Source organism: Terrapene carolina, unplaced genomic scaffold (genome assembly GCF_002925995.2).
Source record: "Terrapene carolina triunguis isolate 2854851 unplaced genomic scaffold, T_m_triunguis-2.0 Scaffold95, whole genome shotgun sequence".
Taxonomy (NCBI): Eukaryota; Metazoa; Chordata; order Testudines; family Emydidae; genus Terrapene; species Terrapene triunguis.
In genome coordinates this window covers 23,428,707-23,446,753 of record NW_020664446.1, presented here as the reverse complement: position 1 = coordinate 23,446,753, position 18,047 = coordinate 23,428,707, and the positions used below count along the sequence as shown (strand labels likewise).

Below are 18,047 nucleotides of genomic sequence, written 5' to 3'. Positions count from 1 at the left end.
CCTGTCAGGAATTTTTTGTTGTGCCAAGAGGTGCCAGTTTCATAATACATTCCTTTTGCGTCTGGTATTGAAATGTCAGACCTTTGTTTACAGTTTTGCTGCTTTTTGGCATATCATTTTTCACTCTGTCTTTCAACTGTGCTGTTACCATTTTTTCTTCCTCCACTGATACCTGTCAGTAATGAGGGCCTGCAGCAGAGCCGTTCCCCAGGCATTCTAACGAGCTCAGCTGGCCTGCAGTAGGTTGCCTGACTGGCTACACTGCCTGATTGGTTGGAAGAGTCACCAGACCAGCTCTTAAACCCAGCAGTGGCAACAATTCAGTGGGTGCTCAAACATTCACCCATGGCTGGGATAGCTCCTACAACTGTTAGTTCCCGCCCTGCTCCTGCCCTGGACCCAGCCATGGCTCTGCCTTGCCTCATTCCAGGTAACCCAGCTCTGACCCTCAGCTCTGATTCCTGACTGCCGACTTCAAGCTCTGACTCTTGGTTCTGGCATCTGGCCTCTGATTCCGATTCTGATCCTCAGCTCCAATTCCTGACTTCTGACTCTGACTCTGGCTCTGACCCATGGTTCTGGCTTCTGACCCTGGACTCCTATTCCTGGCTATCCACTCCTAATCTAACCACTACAATTCATAACTGAGGCCTTGAACTTTGCCATAGGTACAGTACTATCACAACATGTGGGCCCCTGCAACCACCTCCACACCTGTGCCTTTTATTCTCAGAAGCTAACCCTGGCTAAATAAAACTACACTATTTGGGACAAGGAGCTACTGGCTATCAAGGCGGCTTTCAAGGAGTGGTGCCACCTCCTAGAAGGAGCTAAGTTCTCAATTCAAGTCCTGATGGACCACAAGAACCTTGAGTACCTATAGACTGCTAGATGCCTTAACCAATGCCACATCTGCTGGTCTCTCATTTGCTTGCTTTGACTTTGTGGTATCCTATCACCTGGGGACAAGAAACAGGAGGGCAGATGCCTTATCCCACAAAGACAAATATCTTGAACCCGGTGAAGAGCTTTGCCACCATGCTTAAGACACCCAACTTTATCAACCAGATGATGGATGGTCTGTCATCCTCATCCACTTCCTGCTCCCGATGATCAGTTTGCAACCCAGATCCACAAGACCCTGAACAATGTGGTTAGTTAAAACTACAGAATGGCCTCCCCTATCTCAAGGACTGTATTTATGTTCTGGAGGGACAACCTAAGCTCCAGATATTGAACCTATGCCATGATTTGCCACTCGCAGGCCATTTTGGACAATTCAAGACCTGCAATCTGGGCTTGCGGAGCTTCTGGTGGACAGGCCTACAAGCTTACATCAAGAATTATATAAGGTCCTGCAACTATACCAAGAAACCATGATCATCTCCTTCAGCCTCTGTCCATGCCTCCGCAACCTTCATCTACTATATCAGTTGACTTTACTGTAGAACTGCCATGCTCCCAGGGACACTCTGTAATCCTGGTTGTTGTCGACCTCCTAACAACGATGGGACTCTTTAACCCATACAATACTGTTCCTACCACACGGGACATGGCTCAGCTCTTCTTGCAAAATGTCTTCTGTTACCATGGGTTAACAACAGGCATTGTTATCAGACTGGGGGTCCCAGTTTATCTCCTGACTCTGGTTGGAATTTCTCAGACTCCTTGGCATCAAATTCCTCTTCTCATCCACTTATCACTGGCATACTAATGGGCAAACAGAAAAGGCCAATCAAATCTTGAAGCAGTATCTTTACTGTCTTCTTTTGAGTTTCCACCAGGATGACTGGCTTCCCTTGCTGTGCTATGCTGAATTCTCATGTAACAATGCAATCCATACCTTAAGACAACATATCCCATTTTTTGGGAACAATGGCTTTCAGACCCACTTCCACCTAGACTTGCCCATGAGATCTCCAGTACTGACCACTGCGGATTCAGCTGCCCACCTATACCAGGTGCACTGGGAGCGCACAGAACACCTGCAGTCTGCCAAAGAAGCCCACAAACATCACATGGACCGGGCCGAATCTGGCTGTAGGAGATAAGGTGTGGCTCTCTGCCCAGAACCTTAAATCGAGCTGCCCATCTGCCAAACTAGACTGTTAATCCTGAATCCTTTCAAGATTATATAACAGGTGAACCCAGTGGCCTTCTGGTTACAGCTCCACAAATCCTTGAAGATCCACCCATCTTTCACATCTCACTTTTAAAGCCCTACACTGAGAACTGATACCCAAACTGCTCCAATCCTCCACTGCCACCCATAACAGTCCGTGGACAGGAGGAGTACTTGGTCCTCTGAGTCCTCGACTCTTGGCAAATTAGGGGAAGATTCTGGTACATGGTGGACTCGGAAGGATGCAGTCCGGATGAGTGGTCTTGGGAACCAGTACAGAACATCCACACCCTGGACCTGTTCTGAAAGTTCTGCTGGAGGTACCCCTAGAAACCGGGCCCCGAGGCCACTAAGAGTTGTCCTTGAGGGCTTGCAGCAGAACCAGTCTCCAGGCAACCAAATTAGCATAACTGGCCTGTAGTAGGCTGCCTGATTGGGTATGCCACCTGATTGGTTGGAAAAATCAACAGACCGGCTCCTAATCCCAGCAGCAATTCAGCGGCTGTTCAAAGCATTCACCCATGGCTGCGATTGCTTCTGCTTGTTCCCAGTCTTGCTCCCGCCTTGTTCCAACCCTACCCCTGCCTTGCCTCATTGCAGCCTCAGATTTGAAGCTTGGCTCTGATTCCTGACCAATGACTTCAACTCTGATCCTTGGTTCTGACATCTGGCCTTTGATTCCAGCTCCAATCCTTGGCTCCTATTCATGGTTACTGGCTTCTGCTCCAACTCTGACCCTTGGCCTCTAATTCCAGCTCTGATCCTTAGCTCCTATTCCCGGCTCTTGTTCCAACTGCTAAGTATGACTCCTGCTCCAACCTCTAGGGACAACTGCTCACCATCCTGGTCTCTGACAATACTAAGTGTAGAGCAAACAACTGATAGAATGTAATCCTCATCTTCCATGCAAGCAGCTGCAAGCAGCAGTGTGGTTATTATAATGCTAAAAAACCATCAAGAATACCTCATTGACCATTCTCCTCAATGTTTTAAAATATTTCTTTGCATGTGAACTTTCATAAATAGATCTCTGACCATGACGGTCAGACTCATTCAGTTTGCAAGCAAAAGTTCACATATTTAGAGAACACTGTAGAATACGAGCAAAGCGTCAGACATTTTAAAACAAAAATAGATTGCCAGGTTTCACCACTGACTATACTGGGTTTTTTTTAATTAGGAGAGTCAAAATTCACAAATGTGCTAGTGCACTGGGATACAACTTCTTAAATTAACATTTTAAAAAAATGTTACTCAGGTAACTCTGTTATTTGATAGTGACTACATTGCACATGGAGCAGCAGCACAAACACCCGTCAAACATATAATCAAACCACCAACATAAAAAAAAATGCTGCCAATTATGAAGCTCACTTAATACTGTATTTCAGTCCTAAGGGCACCACCTTACACTATCTAAGGGCATGTCTACACTTGCCATTTAAAGTGGAAAAAGTCTCTTGTGCCCAAAAACTGTGGGAACGTCTACACTTATCAATGACTTTTTGCGGTGAAACTGAACCGCCTCCATGAGAGGCATATAGCTCTTACCGGTGATGCTTTTGCGGTGATGTGCAAGTGAAGACACGTTTTTCCTGTTTACACAGCTTTTAGTCTCCTGAGGATATCCCACAGTGCCTAGGTGACCACTCTGGCCAGCAGCTCTGCTGCTCTGCTGCCAGGTAAACAGACATCCACCCCTCCCCCTGTAAAGCCCCTGGAACTTTGAAATTCCCCTTCCTGTTTTCTTGGCAAGTGCTCACTTATTATCTGGCCAGATCACAATGCCTGCTCCACGGAGCAAACGATCCCCTGCTTGGAGCAATGCAGAGCTACTGGAGCTGATCAATGTTTGGGGAGAGGAGGCTGTGCAGGGACCCAGGATGCCCCATGATCACCCCATCTCCCCGCCCCCCGGCCAAGGCCCATCGTCAAAATGGAGAGAGCTGCACTGTGGAATAGCTGTCCTCAGTGCGCTGCTCTTATCAGCGATGGAAGTGCTGCTAATGTAAGCACTCTCTGATGCCTGAGGAATTAAGTGAGTACACAAACCAGCTCTTTTCTTTCACCGGTTCCCTATCACCGGTGAGACGTACAGTGATAACTCTGCAAGTGTAGACATACCCTAATTGATAGTTGCGTATTGGCCCAGTTGAGTCTGTATTTAACACACTATATATGGTTCTAAGTTGCTCAGTTCCTCCATGAGGAGTTGAGGGAAGTGAAATTGAATAATAAGTGGGTGTGGAATGGCCCCTGAAATTGCAGAAGCTTGGGAATGAACCCAACATGGCATACTTCCCCCTACCTCCACAAGAGCTGGGTAAAACCCATCTATACAGCCACCATGCAATTGTAAATCTGGGGCAATGGGGAGCAAACACGCTGTCTTTCTGACAAAGCGAAATACTTCAGGAAAGCCTTCTTGCTCAGGCAGCCAATTGACCCAGGGCTCCTCTGCCAATGCTGCTGCAAAGTGGGTTTACTGGAGAACTGCCGAGAGGCACTCACCCTCCTTACAAATGCCACGTAGATCTAAGCAGAACCCCAAAGAGCAGAGTTTCCCAAAGATCATTGAGCTATATTGGCTTAAAAGGCCTTGGCTCTCGTGTCCCCTGTGCCATAAGCTTCTCCCTACAGAGGGGAGACTGTCATTCTCAGAGGCTTGAATGCTGCAGAGCTTTCTATCTTCCTTCCCCTTCCTCTGGGGGAGGAGGGCATCAAGACTGAAGAGTTTAAGATCCCAGACTCTGATAAAACAAAACAGTTCAGTGTTTCCAAATGTGGTGCCTCAATATCACAACACTAATTAGAATTTATAACTTTTTCAGTAAAACGGATGCCTGTACTCATTAGCATCAAGGAAGGGAGAGAAAGAGAGAGAGACAGCTCAGTGGATTAGAGTTCTACTTTGAGACACTTCTGAGTTCAAACTCAGGAGAGAGCACAAATAAGAATCAGTTTAGTTCTCCACCATAAGCCCTACTGGACATTTGTCCCCACGGCTAAACAACTGTACAATCCAACACATGTAGCAGTATCTCTGAGGACAAGAACTGAAATAACTGGGTGTTAAACATGAGTAATGAAGAGCATTGGCAAGCTGTGTGGAGAAGCTTACACTGTACTTGTGTAACACTGACAGACCCTGGTCGTCAGCGGATGGGACCGAACCTGGTGCCTCTGGAACTTAGTGCATGAGCCTCTACTTCATGAGCTAAAAGCCAACTGGCTCTTAGCTAAGGCTGTAGAGCAGACTCATTAATCGCTAAGTGGTCTCAGAGGTTTACAGTGGCTCTGGTGGCGCCAGGCCCACACTTGGAAGGGGCCCACAAAGGGTTAATCCAGCCTGGAGTGAAGAGTCAGCAACTTCCCAGCACCAGCTGAAACACTCAGCAGCCTAGGGTGCGCAGTGCGCAAGTGCATCAGGGACTGGGTGTTGCAGGGTCTGCTGGGAATTGTGGTTTGCACACTGCTGTGTTCTGCTGGGGCCCTGGGACCTCCGCAGCCAGCTGCACTACTAGTCCCAGAATGCCCTGCACCATGTTGCCAGCCGCCCCAGCTGAAGTGGGCGGAGCAGACCAAAAAGAAATCCCAAGCAAGGAAATAGTCTGGTGCAGGGAGAGGATTCCTGGCGCTAATCCCACTGCGCCCTCCATCCCCCTTGGGGTACAGGGTGGGAGCTCCTGGCTCCCCCCACCCTCGAGTCTCCCCCATTCTCCTGGGCAATGGGGAGCTGGAGGCAGCTGCGGTGCTGTGACTCCTGGGTGGTGTGCAGCCCCCCTGCGACCATGATGCCTGGAGGCTCCTGGGCACTGTCTCGACCCTGCAACTTCAGGGTGGGGGGTGTTTGTCTGTGTTCCCTGGGAGAAAGGGGGGGCAGTGATAGCGGGGCTTGTCATTGCTGGCTGCTATGCCCCCTGCCAATGGGAATGCCCAGAAACTGCCCCCCTGCAATCCGGGGAGGGATGGGGGAGCAGCGCGGTTTGGGGGGAAAGGGCAGTTGTGGGGCAAAGGGGGAGCTGGTGATGACTCCATGTGGGGGGTGTAGGAGAAGCAGGGTGTTAAAGTGGGGGTTGGTGTGGCAGGGGGCAGAGGGAGGGAGGGGAAAGTCTGGGTTGAAGGTGGGGGGTGATAGAAGGGAGGGAAGTGACAGCCCTGGAGTGAAAGTGTGTGTGGGGGGGTGGGCAGTAGCAGGGAGATTGAGGAGAGCCATTCTTTGGGGGTTGGTTGTGTGGGCTGGGGACAGTAGGAGGGACGGGAAGGGGGGGAGGAGAGTCCAGGTATGAAGGTTGGGGGAGGAGCCTGAAGCTGGATTGTGGTAGCCTTTGTGGTAAAGTGTGTGTGTCTCTCTCAGTGGCCCTTTCTCCCTGCAAAAGATGAGCACCAGCAATTTTCCTCCTCACACTCCGCCCCAAAATACAAAACATTATTGTACCAAAGTAGAAAATGCAGCTTTCAAAAAATGTATTTACGAAACATAACTTTGGGTGGAGGAGGTGGTGGTGGGGAGATGCAGGTGCGATATCAGTGACTGCTACATCCAGGCTTAATATGGCTCATAAGTGTGCTAATTAAGCACTTGTGTTCAGGGCCCCAAGCAGGCCCTGAGTGTTTAAACAAAAAAAGACAAAACTAACAAACAACCCCCTTCCACACAAACCAAATTCAGTGGTATTCTGGGTTCACTGATGTTAGTCCAGTTTGTTCTCTATGGGCTGAGTGGAGGTCTCAATCAAGTGTGGCTTCAAATATCTTATTTTGTTTTTGAATAAATGTTTTCATCCCCATCCCGGCAATACCACATTTACTATGTCATGCCAGGCCCACACTTGGAAGGGGCTCATCACAACCACATGGGGGCCCACAAATATGTTTGGTGCTTGGCCCACAAAAGGTCAATCCGGCCCTGGACCGTCTCAGTGCCACTAGAGGGGAGAGAACATCACACTCAGAAGGTGTGTGGGTTACACTTGCCCAGCATTCCCCATGCTATAAGTACCAATGTCACACACATTTAATTACAAAAACCCAACAACATTTTTTGGGTTCATATCCATTCTTGATTTCCTATGTCTCTTCCCTCTGATAAAAAATAACACAGAAAACAAGCAGACTTACATTAAATTCTTCCCGAAACCGTTTCCCATCATCTGCTGACCTTATCCGTATTTCTTCCTCCAGATGCTCCACTGGAATAGGAAAGTACTTCTTTGGGCCAGAGGGAGACCTGCTAAGCAGCATCACCCTTTGCTGTTCTGTCAAACCAGAGAAAATAAATGTTAAATGTATATTCAGAATGAGGGACAACTAGTTATTCCATTAATCAAATGATGAGCCAATTAGTTTTGTGAAACATCTTGGAAAAAGGAACAGAATGCCTCTTACAAAATGTGAATCAAACTAATGAGACAAGGTGTGTGAGGTAATATCTCTTATTGAGCCAACATCCTGAGACTGACACGGCTACAATTATACTGCAGTCAAACTAATAGAGTTGATTTCCATAAAAATACAGTAATAAGCCGAGAGATTTCTCTGAACACACACTGGATTAAAACAATGCCCAGAAGCCTGTGTCCTAATGTTAATAATTAGAGTTTCTGACTTTAATTTGTAACAGAATAAAAATGTGATGAAACATCATATGGGGAGGCAATAGGATCTATCAGTTCCTCACACTCACTGGGAGGTGTAGGGATTGGAGGGGAAATTTGTTTAAGATATTTAATTTAAGGAAAATAATTTGTAAATCTATTTTACAAATGGTTTTATTTCTTCAAAATAAGCCACACTTTGCCAGACACCAGAAACGCTGTAATATTTACAGTAACTACAATTAGGTAAGTGTTTTGGTCTCAATAAACTGCTTTAAGAAGGTAACAAATTCATGAGACTTGTTTGAAGCATTCCTATTGCATCTTTAACCAAAAGTATAGGAAGCCATCAGTACTTTAATTTAGTTTCTGTCCCAAAACAGAGGAAAACAATATTTAAACAGGACCTGAATTTTGAAAGTATACTTTTCCACCTGCAATTCATTGTAGGCACCAATACATATCTGCAAAAATGCAAACACATGGTCTGGTCTTTCTGCACCAAGCACAGATCAAGAAAAAAAGGGAGTTCAGTCCCAAGTTGCTGGCTGCTCTGAGGCTATGTCTACACTACCGCGGTAAATCGACCTAAGCTACGCAACTCCAGCTACGTGAATAATGTAGCTGCAGTCGATGTAGTTTAGTTCGAGTTACTGCGGGGTCCACACTATGCCGGGTCGACGGGAGACACTCTCCTGTCAACTTAACTTACTCTTCTTGTTCGGAGTAGAGTACCAGGGTCAACTGGAGAGCAATCTGCGGTCGATTTGGCGGGTCTTCACTAGACCTGCTAAATCGACCCCGGTACATCGATCCCCGGAGCATCGATCCAGGGGGTAGCGTAGACATAGCCTTAGTTGTGTCAGATGCCCACAGCTAAAGTGCTGTTCTAGCAGTCTAGGATAGCTGGCGCACCAACGTGCTACAGCATGTTTCTTTTACAGCAATTACCTCCCTATGGGATGATTTTGTGCAGCACCTGACACCCAGGAATTCCCTTGCACCAGCCGGCTAGATCTGCTAGCTTTATGACAATTGTGCACAGGTAGACTGGTTAGAAAATTAGATCCAGTGTGCAAACATATTGCATTTTAAAACAACAGTGAAGTTGAAGAATTTTGAAATCATGGTAGAGGAAGTTTCCCTGAGATTAGAAGCTTTGTTTAAAAGACAAACAAAACACTTCCCTAGAAACAGACAGTGACAACGCTACTTTCAACAACCATGCTGCCTAATAGTTCATGTACTAGCCATTCTACAGAGTAACAGCGTTCTGCTTGATGGCTAGTATATCTCAATACATTGGAAACATCAATGCTCTTTTAACTGATGTTAGGAAATTTAACACTGAACAGGAAGTTACACTCATTTGGTTTATATTTAGAACTGTGAATAAACAATTTTTCAGTTTGCACATAGTAACATGAAAGCCACAGAAAATGCAGGTAATTCTCCCTTGTGATTATTTTTTTCCTTTTCTTTTGATTGTTTACTCCCTCGTCGTTATGGCATGAGTAATATATGGATGATCTATAATTCCCCAACAACTTTGCCATCTTTTAATCTTTATTGTGCTTGATGGTCCAAATCTAGTCTAATTTGATATGCTCTTAATAAAAACAACATCTGAAAATCTATTGGTGAATATTTTCAATTTCTGGACTTCATCTTTTAAAAAAAATGTTATTCTCTTACAGTACCTTCCCTCTCATCCCCCTTTTACTTTTTAATCTGGTCATAGAGTTACAAAGTAGTTCTTCATACGTATGTCTTTTTTTTTTTTTTTAAACACAAATGTTTCTATCCTTTTTTTCTTAAGCTGAAAACTGGTGCAGATAACTCAGCTGTCATGAGGAATCCTTCACTAACAAAGCAGTTATGGAGAATTGCCATGGAGAAACAAAATCTGGTAAATTATGACTTTAAACTGCAAATTATTAAACAGAAAGGAGAAGGAAGAGAGAAGGAAGTTTTCTTCTTTGTTTTCTTTTAAATAAATAAAGCCAGCACTAAAATGATACAATAAAAAGATACAAGTAATCCTCAAAGTTTAAAGAATTGAATTCTTAACTTTCAAAATTAAAGTTTTGAACACACACACACACACACACACGGAGTAAAATTCATTCTAAAAAACAAAGCCAACATTTCATTACCTTGCTCTTCTAAGATTCCATTTGGCATCTTTTTGTCACTGGAGGTCACAACAGCTTTCCTATGTTTTCTGAACCTTAAATACACAAAACCAAATTAATTTGAATAATTGTGTTTAAAAGGTAACAAATACTCTTCCAGATTGTACAAACCCCCATGTAAGTCTGGAGAAACTCTTTCTGTTCATCTTCAGATGGTAATGATTAATGATGAAATGCAACATACGCCATCCTCTGCTACTCTAAACTGTGGTCTGAGACTTCAGTTACCGCATATATGTAGAACCGCTTTCATTTCCTTATTAGATCATATCAAAACATGACCAATCTAGTTTTGAGTGCAGCACTTAACAGCTCCCTACCTGAAAAAATAGCCAGCCAGAAGAATGAAAATGATGAACACAAGAAGCAGGATCAACATTGAAGTCAGTACTGGCTGTGAACTGTTCTTTCCCGGAGGATCTATAAATTAAAAAAACACCAAGAGTGACAGATTGTTGTGATGGAATTCTCAGTGTAGCAAAGATAAAATTGGACAAACATACCTAATATTTTCAAAAACTGATTTAAATACACTGTACAGTTTCCAAAAAGCCTACCTCTAGGGCCAAAGTTCCCATGGAACATAGATTTGGTGGCTGTGTGTGGTCTTTTGATTTGTTAAAAATATCAACAGTGCTTTTTTGTAAATAAATACAAAGCTGAAACCCCCAATTAAGGGGACATATTTTTAAAATCTGTGCTACCAACTGTCAGCTCTTGAATATGGTGAGCGAGATAATATCTTTTATTGGACCAGCTTCTGTTGGTGAGAGAGAGACAAGCTTTCGAGATATACAAAGCTCTTCCTCAGTTCTTGGACAGGTATTCTGAGTGTCACAGCTAAACACAAGATCAAAAAGGTAGTCTACCATACTTAGTTAACACATATTCTAAAGAACCATTCAAGTTGAAGTGGCCTGTTAAACACCCCTGTAGTCATAGGACAAAAAGGGGGTTAGAGTGGTTACAGATTGTTGTAATAAGCTTCCAAGCTCATCTTCTGAAAATGTTGTGCAGGTTTCCATTGAGGAAATGGAAATGGTAGGTCAGATATAGAGCGATCGCTTCATGAAAAGTGTTCTCCCACAGGTGATGTGATGTTTTTCATCTTTTATCATTTTCCTGTGTGAGTTCATTCAAGAGCATAGCAGCTGTCTGGTTTCATCCACATAACTGTTACTGGGGCACTTAGTGTACTGGATGAGGTATACCACATGTTGTGATAGGCATATGTAGGATCTTGTAAGGCATGTTCTGGGGGGTGTTGATCATTGTAGCAGTGGAGATATGTCTGTAGGTTTTGCATCTTTCTTCATTACATTATACTTAGTATTTTCCTAAAGGGATATTAGAAAATTTTTATCTGATTAATGGACCTGTAAGAATATTATTACTTATGCTAAACTATCTGTTTGACCTTGTATTTAGTTGTGACATTCTGAGTATCTTTCCCAGACCGGAGGAAGAGCTCTATGTAGCTCAAAAGTCTCTCTCATCAGTAGAAGTTGGTTCAATAAAAGATATTACCTCACCCACCTTCTCTAATATCCTAGGACCAACACGGCTACAACAACATTGCATATAGCTCTTTAATATGTCATTTATATTTGTGGGCGCAACTGAGAGAATTGCAAAGTTAATTACCAGAAGTGTGATGACCTGGTGAACGAGAAAGCATATTCTCCCCTCCGCCCCCTCTCCCCCAGTATAAATTTACCAGGCTAAGATACTTGATGCAAGATTTTAGAATTATATTCAAAGGTTCCAGGCATTAGACTAACATATAATTTCTTGTTTAGCTGTTTTTTTCAGGTGGCTAGTTGCTGGTTTATAATGCACCCATGGGGTAGAAAGTGAGGAGAATCCTATCCAACTCTCCTAATCCCACGCAGCCAAAAACTCCTGGGACCCCCTTGGTGGGGGAAAAGAGAAAGCATGTTCTAAAGGTAGAATTCTTCTTTTTGCAGGTACGGGACACCCTGTGCATACATGCACAGAGAAGAGCATGAGTCCCATCAGCCTTACGCCCAGTTTCCTGCTCTATGCACTTCACAGTACTGCCTCACAGTACAAGCTGAATATGTTAGAGAGAGGATTATATAAAATGGAAGAGAAAAATAATAGACTGGGATAAGAAGAAAAGAGAATACAATATGGATGTAGAGGGAGGATACATCATTGGGTAGATAAGGATTTGGGTCAGAAAATAAGCTTTAGGTATATATAATTTGGGATAGAAGGATATTCTAGGAAGGAATGACTCCATCAACATAATATTAGAGAGAGACTGGTAGGCTAATGTGATACGGGAAATAAATCATAAAAACAACATGTAAGATGAAAGAACAAGAAATGATAGGCAAGAAAAAAAAACCCAAACATTTATTTTGTTTAGGTTTCACGATCTCTATGTTGCAGCATGACCCAGATGGAGCGTGTATCAGTCAGCCACTAATTTATAGCAACAGTAGTGTTTTCTGCACAGTAATTAAGGCTTAGCAGAGAACAAACAAAACAATTAAATAACAAACTCTAGTTATGGAGGCCATCATACGCTTCCTCTCTTCAGACACTGGGAAATTCAGCTGGAGAGTACTGTGGAGGATGTCCCATCATGTGATATTTTATTTATAGGAGCACAAAAAGGACTGTCTACCCAAAGCACGATATGTACTGACACAAGTTACAAGAACAAAAAATACAAAATAGCAGCTTACCACCTCCCACAGCAAAAAAAACAAAACAAAAAAACCCCTCAACTCCCCAAGGAATTCTCCCCTCACCCCCAAGCACAAAACTCCCCTCACTGACACAGACATAACCCTTTCTTCTGGCACAACCCAAGCCAATGGATGTGCCTTGCAGCATGCCTTCTTGGGCTAATTTGGACCACATCAGACAGCTAGTTTCAGAACTGAAGACCCTCATGGAGAGCCCTCTAGAGTCATCCCCCTTTTAAACTGAGGGGGATCCAACTCAAACGCCTCTGCGGTAGCAGTGTGACATGAGGAAAGAGGTGGTCTCTCAAGCAGCAATGTCCCACACTATTTAGGGCTTTACAGGTCAAAAACACCATCTCAAATTCAATCTGGAAATCAATAGGCAGCCAAAGCAGATCACAGAGCTCAAGTGTCAAGCACTGTCACCAGGAAGCACTGCTTAATAAGCAGGGTGCATTCTGCTCCACCTCAAGCTTCTGCATTGACTTAAGATGTAGTCCCATGTAGCAATGTTGGAAAATATCACTGCTGAGAGATTTTCTGCCACAAGATGGTGTCTGGTATATGTCAACCCTGCTTACATATCCTGATTTCAAGGGACAGAGCATGGCAAGGATGGCTTATGCAGCTCTATGAGTGCCACATCACAGTCTTGTTTCTCCCCTGGCCACCTGATGTCAAGGAAGTTAGCCTGGAAATACAGATGGCCCCTTCCTCTGTCCTCCATGACAGTCCCATGAGCTTAAACAAAACAGTGATGTCAGATCCGCACCCTTACACTATGTGTGAGAGCTGCATGCAGGTATCACGTGCTTTTTAAATGTTGATCACATTTATTATTTTGTATTTTCCCCAAAGGTTGGATTGCTAATTTACTAACAACATTCAGAAATTAAAGAGCAAGATTACTTTGCCCCAGACCTATTATAAATTCAGAGGTCTGACAGTGGCCTTTAACCAGACAGCCATCTATATAGTAAGAGAAATTAAACACTTCAAGGGCAGACTGAATGATTGTAGCACCAAAGCTACTTCTTTAATCAGTGCTGCTGCAGAGGACTGAGACATAGACAAGTACATGCTGAGGAAGCAAATTACTTTTACTGTAGATCCTCAATCTGGTCATTGCCATGGAGAGTTTTCAACCATTGAACCACAAACAGATATAATAAACAGTGGTCCAATAACCATGTAACTCTCCACTTGGAATGGCAGCTTTAAAATCATAAACCCAGGGATTTTCCAGAAATGTGTTGAAATACTGACTGTGTTCCACTTTGAGAAGAAATTAGGGCCATGACACAGGTTTTCCCCAAAGTATGGGCCATGTGATTTTGCCTCGCTTTGTCACTACTGCCACTTTTCCAGATGCCTGATTTGCTTTTTCTGGTGCTAGTGCTCCTTATCTTGTAATGTTCCCCCAGCTTCGTTCTGTTCCTAATTTCAGTATGCTAATTAAAATCAAAACTAAACAAAACTAGGAACCAAAAGCACCATACGTAACAATAAGTGTATCTGGTGATCTTTCTTCCTCCTCCTCCACACCTTGTTGTCATCCCTACCTGTTTTATGTTGAATGTAGAGCCTAGCAGGTGCAAGGGCTTGGTCCCTCAGATTCAGGCCCCTAGATTATAAACTCCTTGGGCAAGGATGTAATTCTGGCCAATGCAGTCCCTTCAGACCCAAGTAACCAGTGTAAAAGGGCTAGAAAGCTGGTAGAATCAGCCCCAGGATAAGGAGATTGCCTGAGTGGCATGGACCTGGAAGAATGGTTCTACGGGGCTCCCTTGCAGTCTCGGGCACAGCTGGTCTGCTACTGCACTCTGATTATTTTCAGCTCCTACAACAGCCCCACAGTACGTGCTGTGAGCTTCCATGGTAATGGAGGCAGGTTAGTGTTGAGGAGGGTGCAGCTTCCGAAGGCCTGGTCTACACTGCCACTTTACAGCACTGCAACTTTCTCGCTCAGGGATGTGAAAAACACCCACCTCAGCGCTGCAAGTTTCAGTGCTGTAAAGTGGCAGTGTAGACAGTGCACCAGCGCTGGGAGCTACTCCCCTCGTGGGGGTGGGTTTTTTACAGCGCTGGGAAAGCTCTCTCCCAGCAGAGAGAAGCGTCATCAGATATCAGGAGGAAGGTCCTGTGGTGAGAATAAAGAAGATGTTGGGCGGAGGCCAAGGGGAAGTAGCCCAGGGAGTTGTAGCTGTCACGCAACTGTTACTGGAAAAACTGTAGACAGCTGCGATCCACAGGGCCCTGGTTCCCTCCCATCCCCGCAACTCCCTATTTGATACAAGAGGAGTTGACCTGGACTGTGGATTCCATCAGAGGGGAAGGTCCCTGGCCTGTCCCCCTGACCCACTAGGTGGGTCAGCAGAGACTGCGAGGATCATTCTCCTCCCTTTCCCATGCTGGCCAGTGATGAGGTTAGCTGAGTGAATGGCAGGTTTGAGCCACTAGCAAAAGTGGCCAAACTGAGGGCTGCCGTGAACCTCTGAGGCGAGCAAATCCGCCAATAAGCGCAAGACCCACCAAGGCAGAGGAGGAACTTTGTCACACTTCCTGTAAACAAAAATATACAAGATGTGATCAATTAGATATTATAATGTTGGCTGCTAATTGAGCTTGATAATTAAGTTAAAAGCTAGTTCAAGCCAATTTCCTGTGTGTTGTAAAAAGCACTACAGATGCTTCCCTTCTGCTTGAATCCACTGTGTGTCCACAATGAATGATTCAATAGGATTGACTCCTCTATGCATTAGCTCTGTTTTAGTGTGCTTATGTTTAAAAATGTATGATAGCTCAATAAAAATAGATCTTCAGCCCATGTTCTGAGAATCACCTTGAGTGTAATGGAGACAGGCAAGCATGGTCAATGTGTACCTATGCTGAACACTGGAGCTCATTTACTTCATTCTCACACAGCAAACTCTTCTCCTTGTTTAAAAGCCATACAGCTACTCTATCTACTTGAGGTACGAGTGAACTTGTGAAGTGAGAACTGTGACTATTGTGTGGAAAAAATGTATGCCAATGGCGCAATCCTGTAGCCCGAATAACCTCTCTCAACCTACATTGGGGGGAGGGGGAGGAACCAACAGTGTCATGGAAGCAACTTGTTTCTGCTTTTTTGCAGTGACTGACAGTAATGAGCAACACACACACATACACATGAAACAAGTAGTCAAACAGACTGACAAATATTAAATGAAAGGAAAAAAACAGAGAGGGGACAAAGAAGAAGGCACAAGGAAAGAAACTGCACTGAACCAAGATATCAGAAAACCCACTGAAGGATAACACACCAATGTATGAAGTCTGTAGGAACCGAGGAAGAATGAAGAAACAAAGGAAGACTTGTTCTGTGTTTGTAAAATGTGTAACAAAATGGGGTGCTGATCCATGGCTGGGTTCCTCGGCGCTGCTGCAATACAACTAAATAATATATTTGTTAAAAAACCTGGGTTTTAAAGAAGTATAAGTCTGAAAGTGTGTTTCAGCGAAGGGCCCAAAACTCTCCCGCACTGTCTTGATAAATATTCAAGAACTTGTCTCAGCACCTCCTTTAATGATGCTGAATTTCTGACTGTACCTCATTTTATTACATGAAAAGAGCAGGGTGATGTCTAAAATGAGGAGGAGGAGGAACCTTTGAGTCTAATTCTGAACATAATCCAATGTAACTCAATCCATAGATGATGCCTAGAGTGGTGTATTAGCACTGGAGAGAACTGATGGATAATTGTTAACGGATTAATATGAAAGACTGACCAGTGAAAAGGGCTTTGAAACCTATTCCACAGTGCATTTACATTACTTCCAACATTCTATTTCTATAGTAAGTGTCTACACTACAGCGCTTCAGAGGCACAGCTGTAGCTGTGCTGCTGTAGAGTTTCTAGTGTAGACATACCCTTAGGACTGAGGAGCATTTCAGTTATTATGGGTTACTGAGTTATTATTTCAATACTATAAACAGCATATTATATTTATTTGTTGAATTGTATTTGTTAGCGTAAGTTTTAATCTACTGTGAAGGTGCCCAGAGCAATAGACAGAGACTTATTAAATGTAATTCCAAATCAGTAAAATAAATAAAATATTAATTAGGTTAGTTTTGGCTCATTGGCATGGTATTACATCTTATGGGATGCTTTGTCTTTAGCAAATGAGAATGCTGACAGAACAGAATACCTATATTTTGTAAAATAGAGCACACACTTTAATATGGTTCTGTCTCTGACCAGAGACAAGAATGGTATTAGTCTTGTTGAGCAATGGTTAATATAAATGTTATATATCTGCCTGTTTAACAAGTAGTCAGTGAACATTAAAAAAAAAATTACATCTCTGGAATGCAGCAAAAACTAGCACACCCTTTTCATGGTGACTTTTGCATCCTTCATAAAATTTGGAAACACGCAGAAGGACAGTGGGATTAAATGGAATTTTTACTATAATTCAGCTCCTTCTGTATGAATAATCTCTTCAAATGGAGAATATTTGGCACTGGAACAAGTAATCTTTATTTTTGGATTTAAAATGATTTATTGCACAGTTCAACAGCTATTGAAAGCATGAGATAAGTGCATAATCCTAATAACTTGGGCTCTTTATACAGGAAAGCATTTTTGCAATATATGCATTTTTGTCTATCAGTCAATAATGTTCATTTTTTTCTATACATATGTACTTAATATATATTTAAATAATGAGGACTTTGATACTTCTTAAAAATCCAATTTAGTTTCTACTACACATCTTGCTTGTATCATTTAAATTAAGATTTAATTAAAACACTGAAGATATGTTTTCTTTTATCGACATTTACTCTAAATTGTATTGAATTTAAGTGTGAAACTGAAGATGAACAGCGTTTCTTTGTACAAACTGACTCTTTTCCAATTTTATTAATATGTTTAAGAAGTGATACAAGTGTGTCAAGCCACTTCTCTTTCCCATTTTCCATATTTAATTACTTGACTGTATTTCAGAAAGGCTGTTTGATTTCGCAGTTCTATGTGTGGATGCCCTAAAGCAAAAAGGCCTGATCCTATAACCCACATTTCCTGTATGATGGGGTGTGCCACTGGAGGGCAGGCATTAGCACAGGCAGGCATCTCTATTTTTTTTTCTGGAATCCACCCAGCTTTCATTTAAAACAAGACTAGTCACTAGTTGTTAAGATTGTGGAAAAAACACTCAAAAATGTGATACAAGCAAAACCAATCGAATGATGTCTACCTGAGTTTTCAGACAGCCTGAAGGGATAGCTCTGAGATGTGAACTGCTGTATCTATTTCAGTGGATACTAACATAGATACCAATAATGATACTTTAAATGCCAACCTTGGTAACTTTTCACTCCTCATCAAAAGAGGTAAGATAGGAGAGGAAGAATATCATGAAGCTC

General features: G+C 43.2%; 1 protein-coding gene across 1 annotated transcript in view; it reads right to left on the bottom strand.

Moving 5' to 3' along the window:
* PTPRE (protein tyrosine phosphatase receptor type E) overlaps positions 1–18,047 on the bottom strand; it is a 181,315-nt gene that overhangs the window by 55,177 nt on the left and 108,091 nt on the right. The window contains exons 2-4 of the mRNA XM_024210495.2: positions 10,235–10,334; positions 9,876–9,949; positions 7,244–7,380 (exon numbers count right to left, since the gene is read on the bottom strand). Coding sequence (XP_024066263.2) covers positions 7,244–7,380; positions 9,876–9,949; positions 10,235–10,334 — 311 coding nt within the window. The remainder of the gene's footprint in view (positions 1–7,243; positions 7,381–9,875; positions 9,950–10,234; positions 10,335–18,047) is intronic.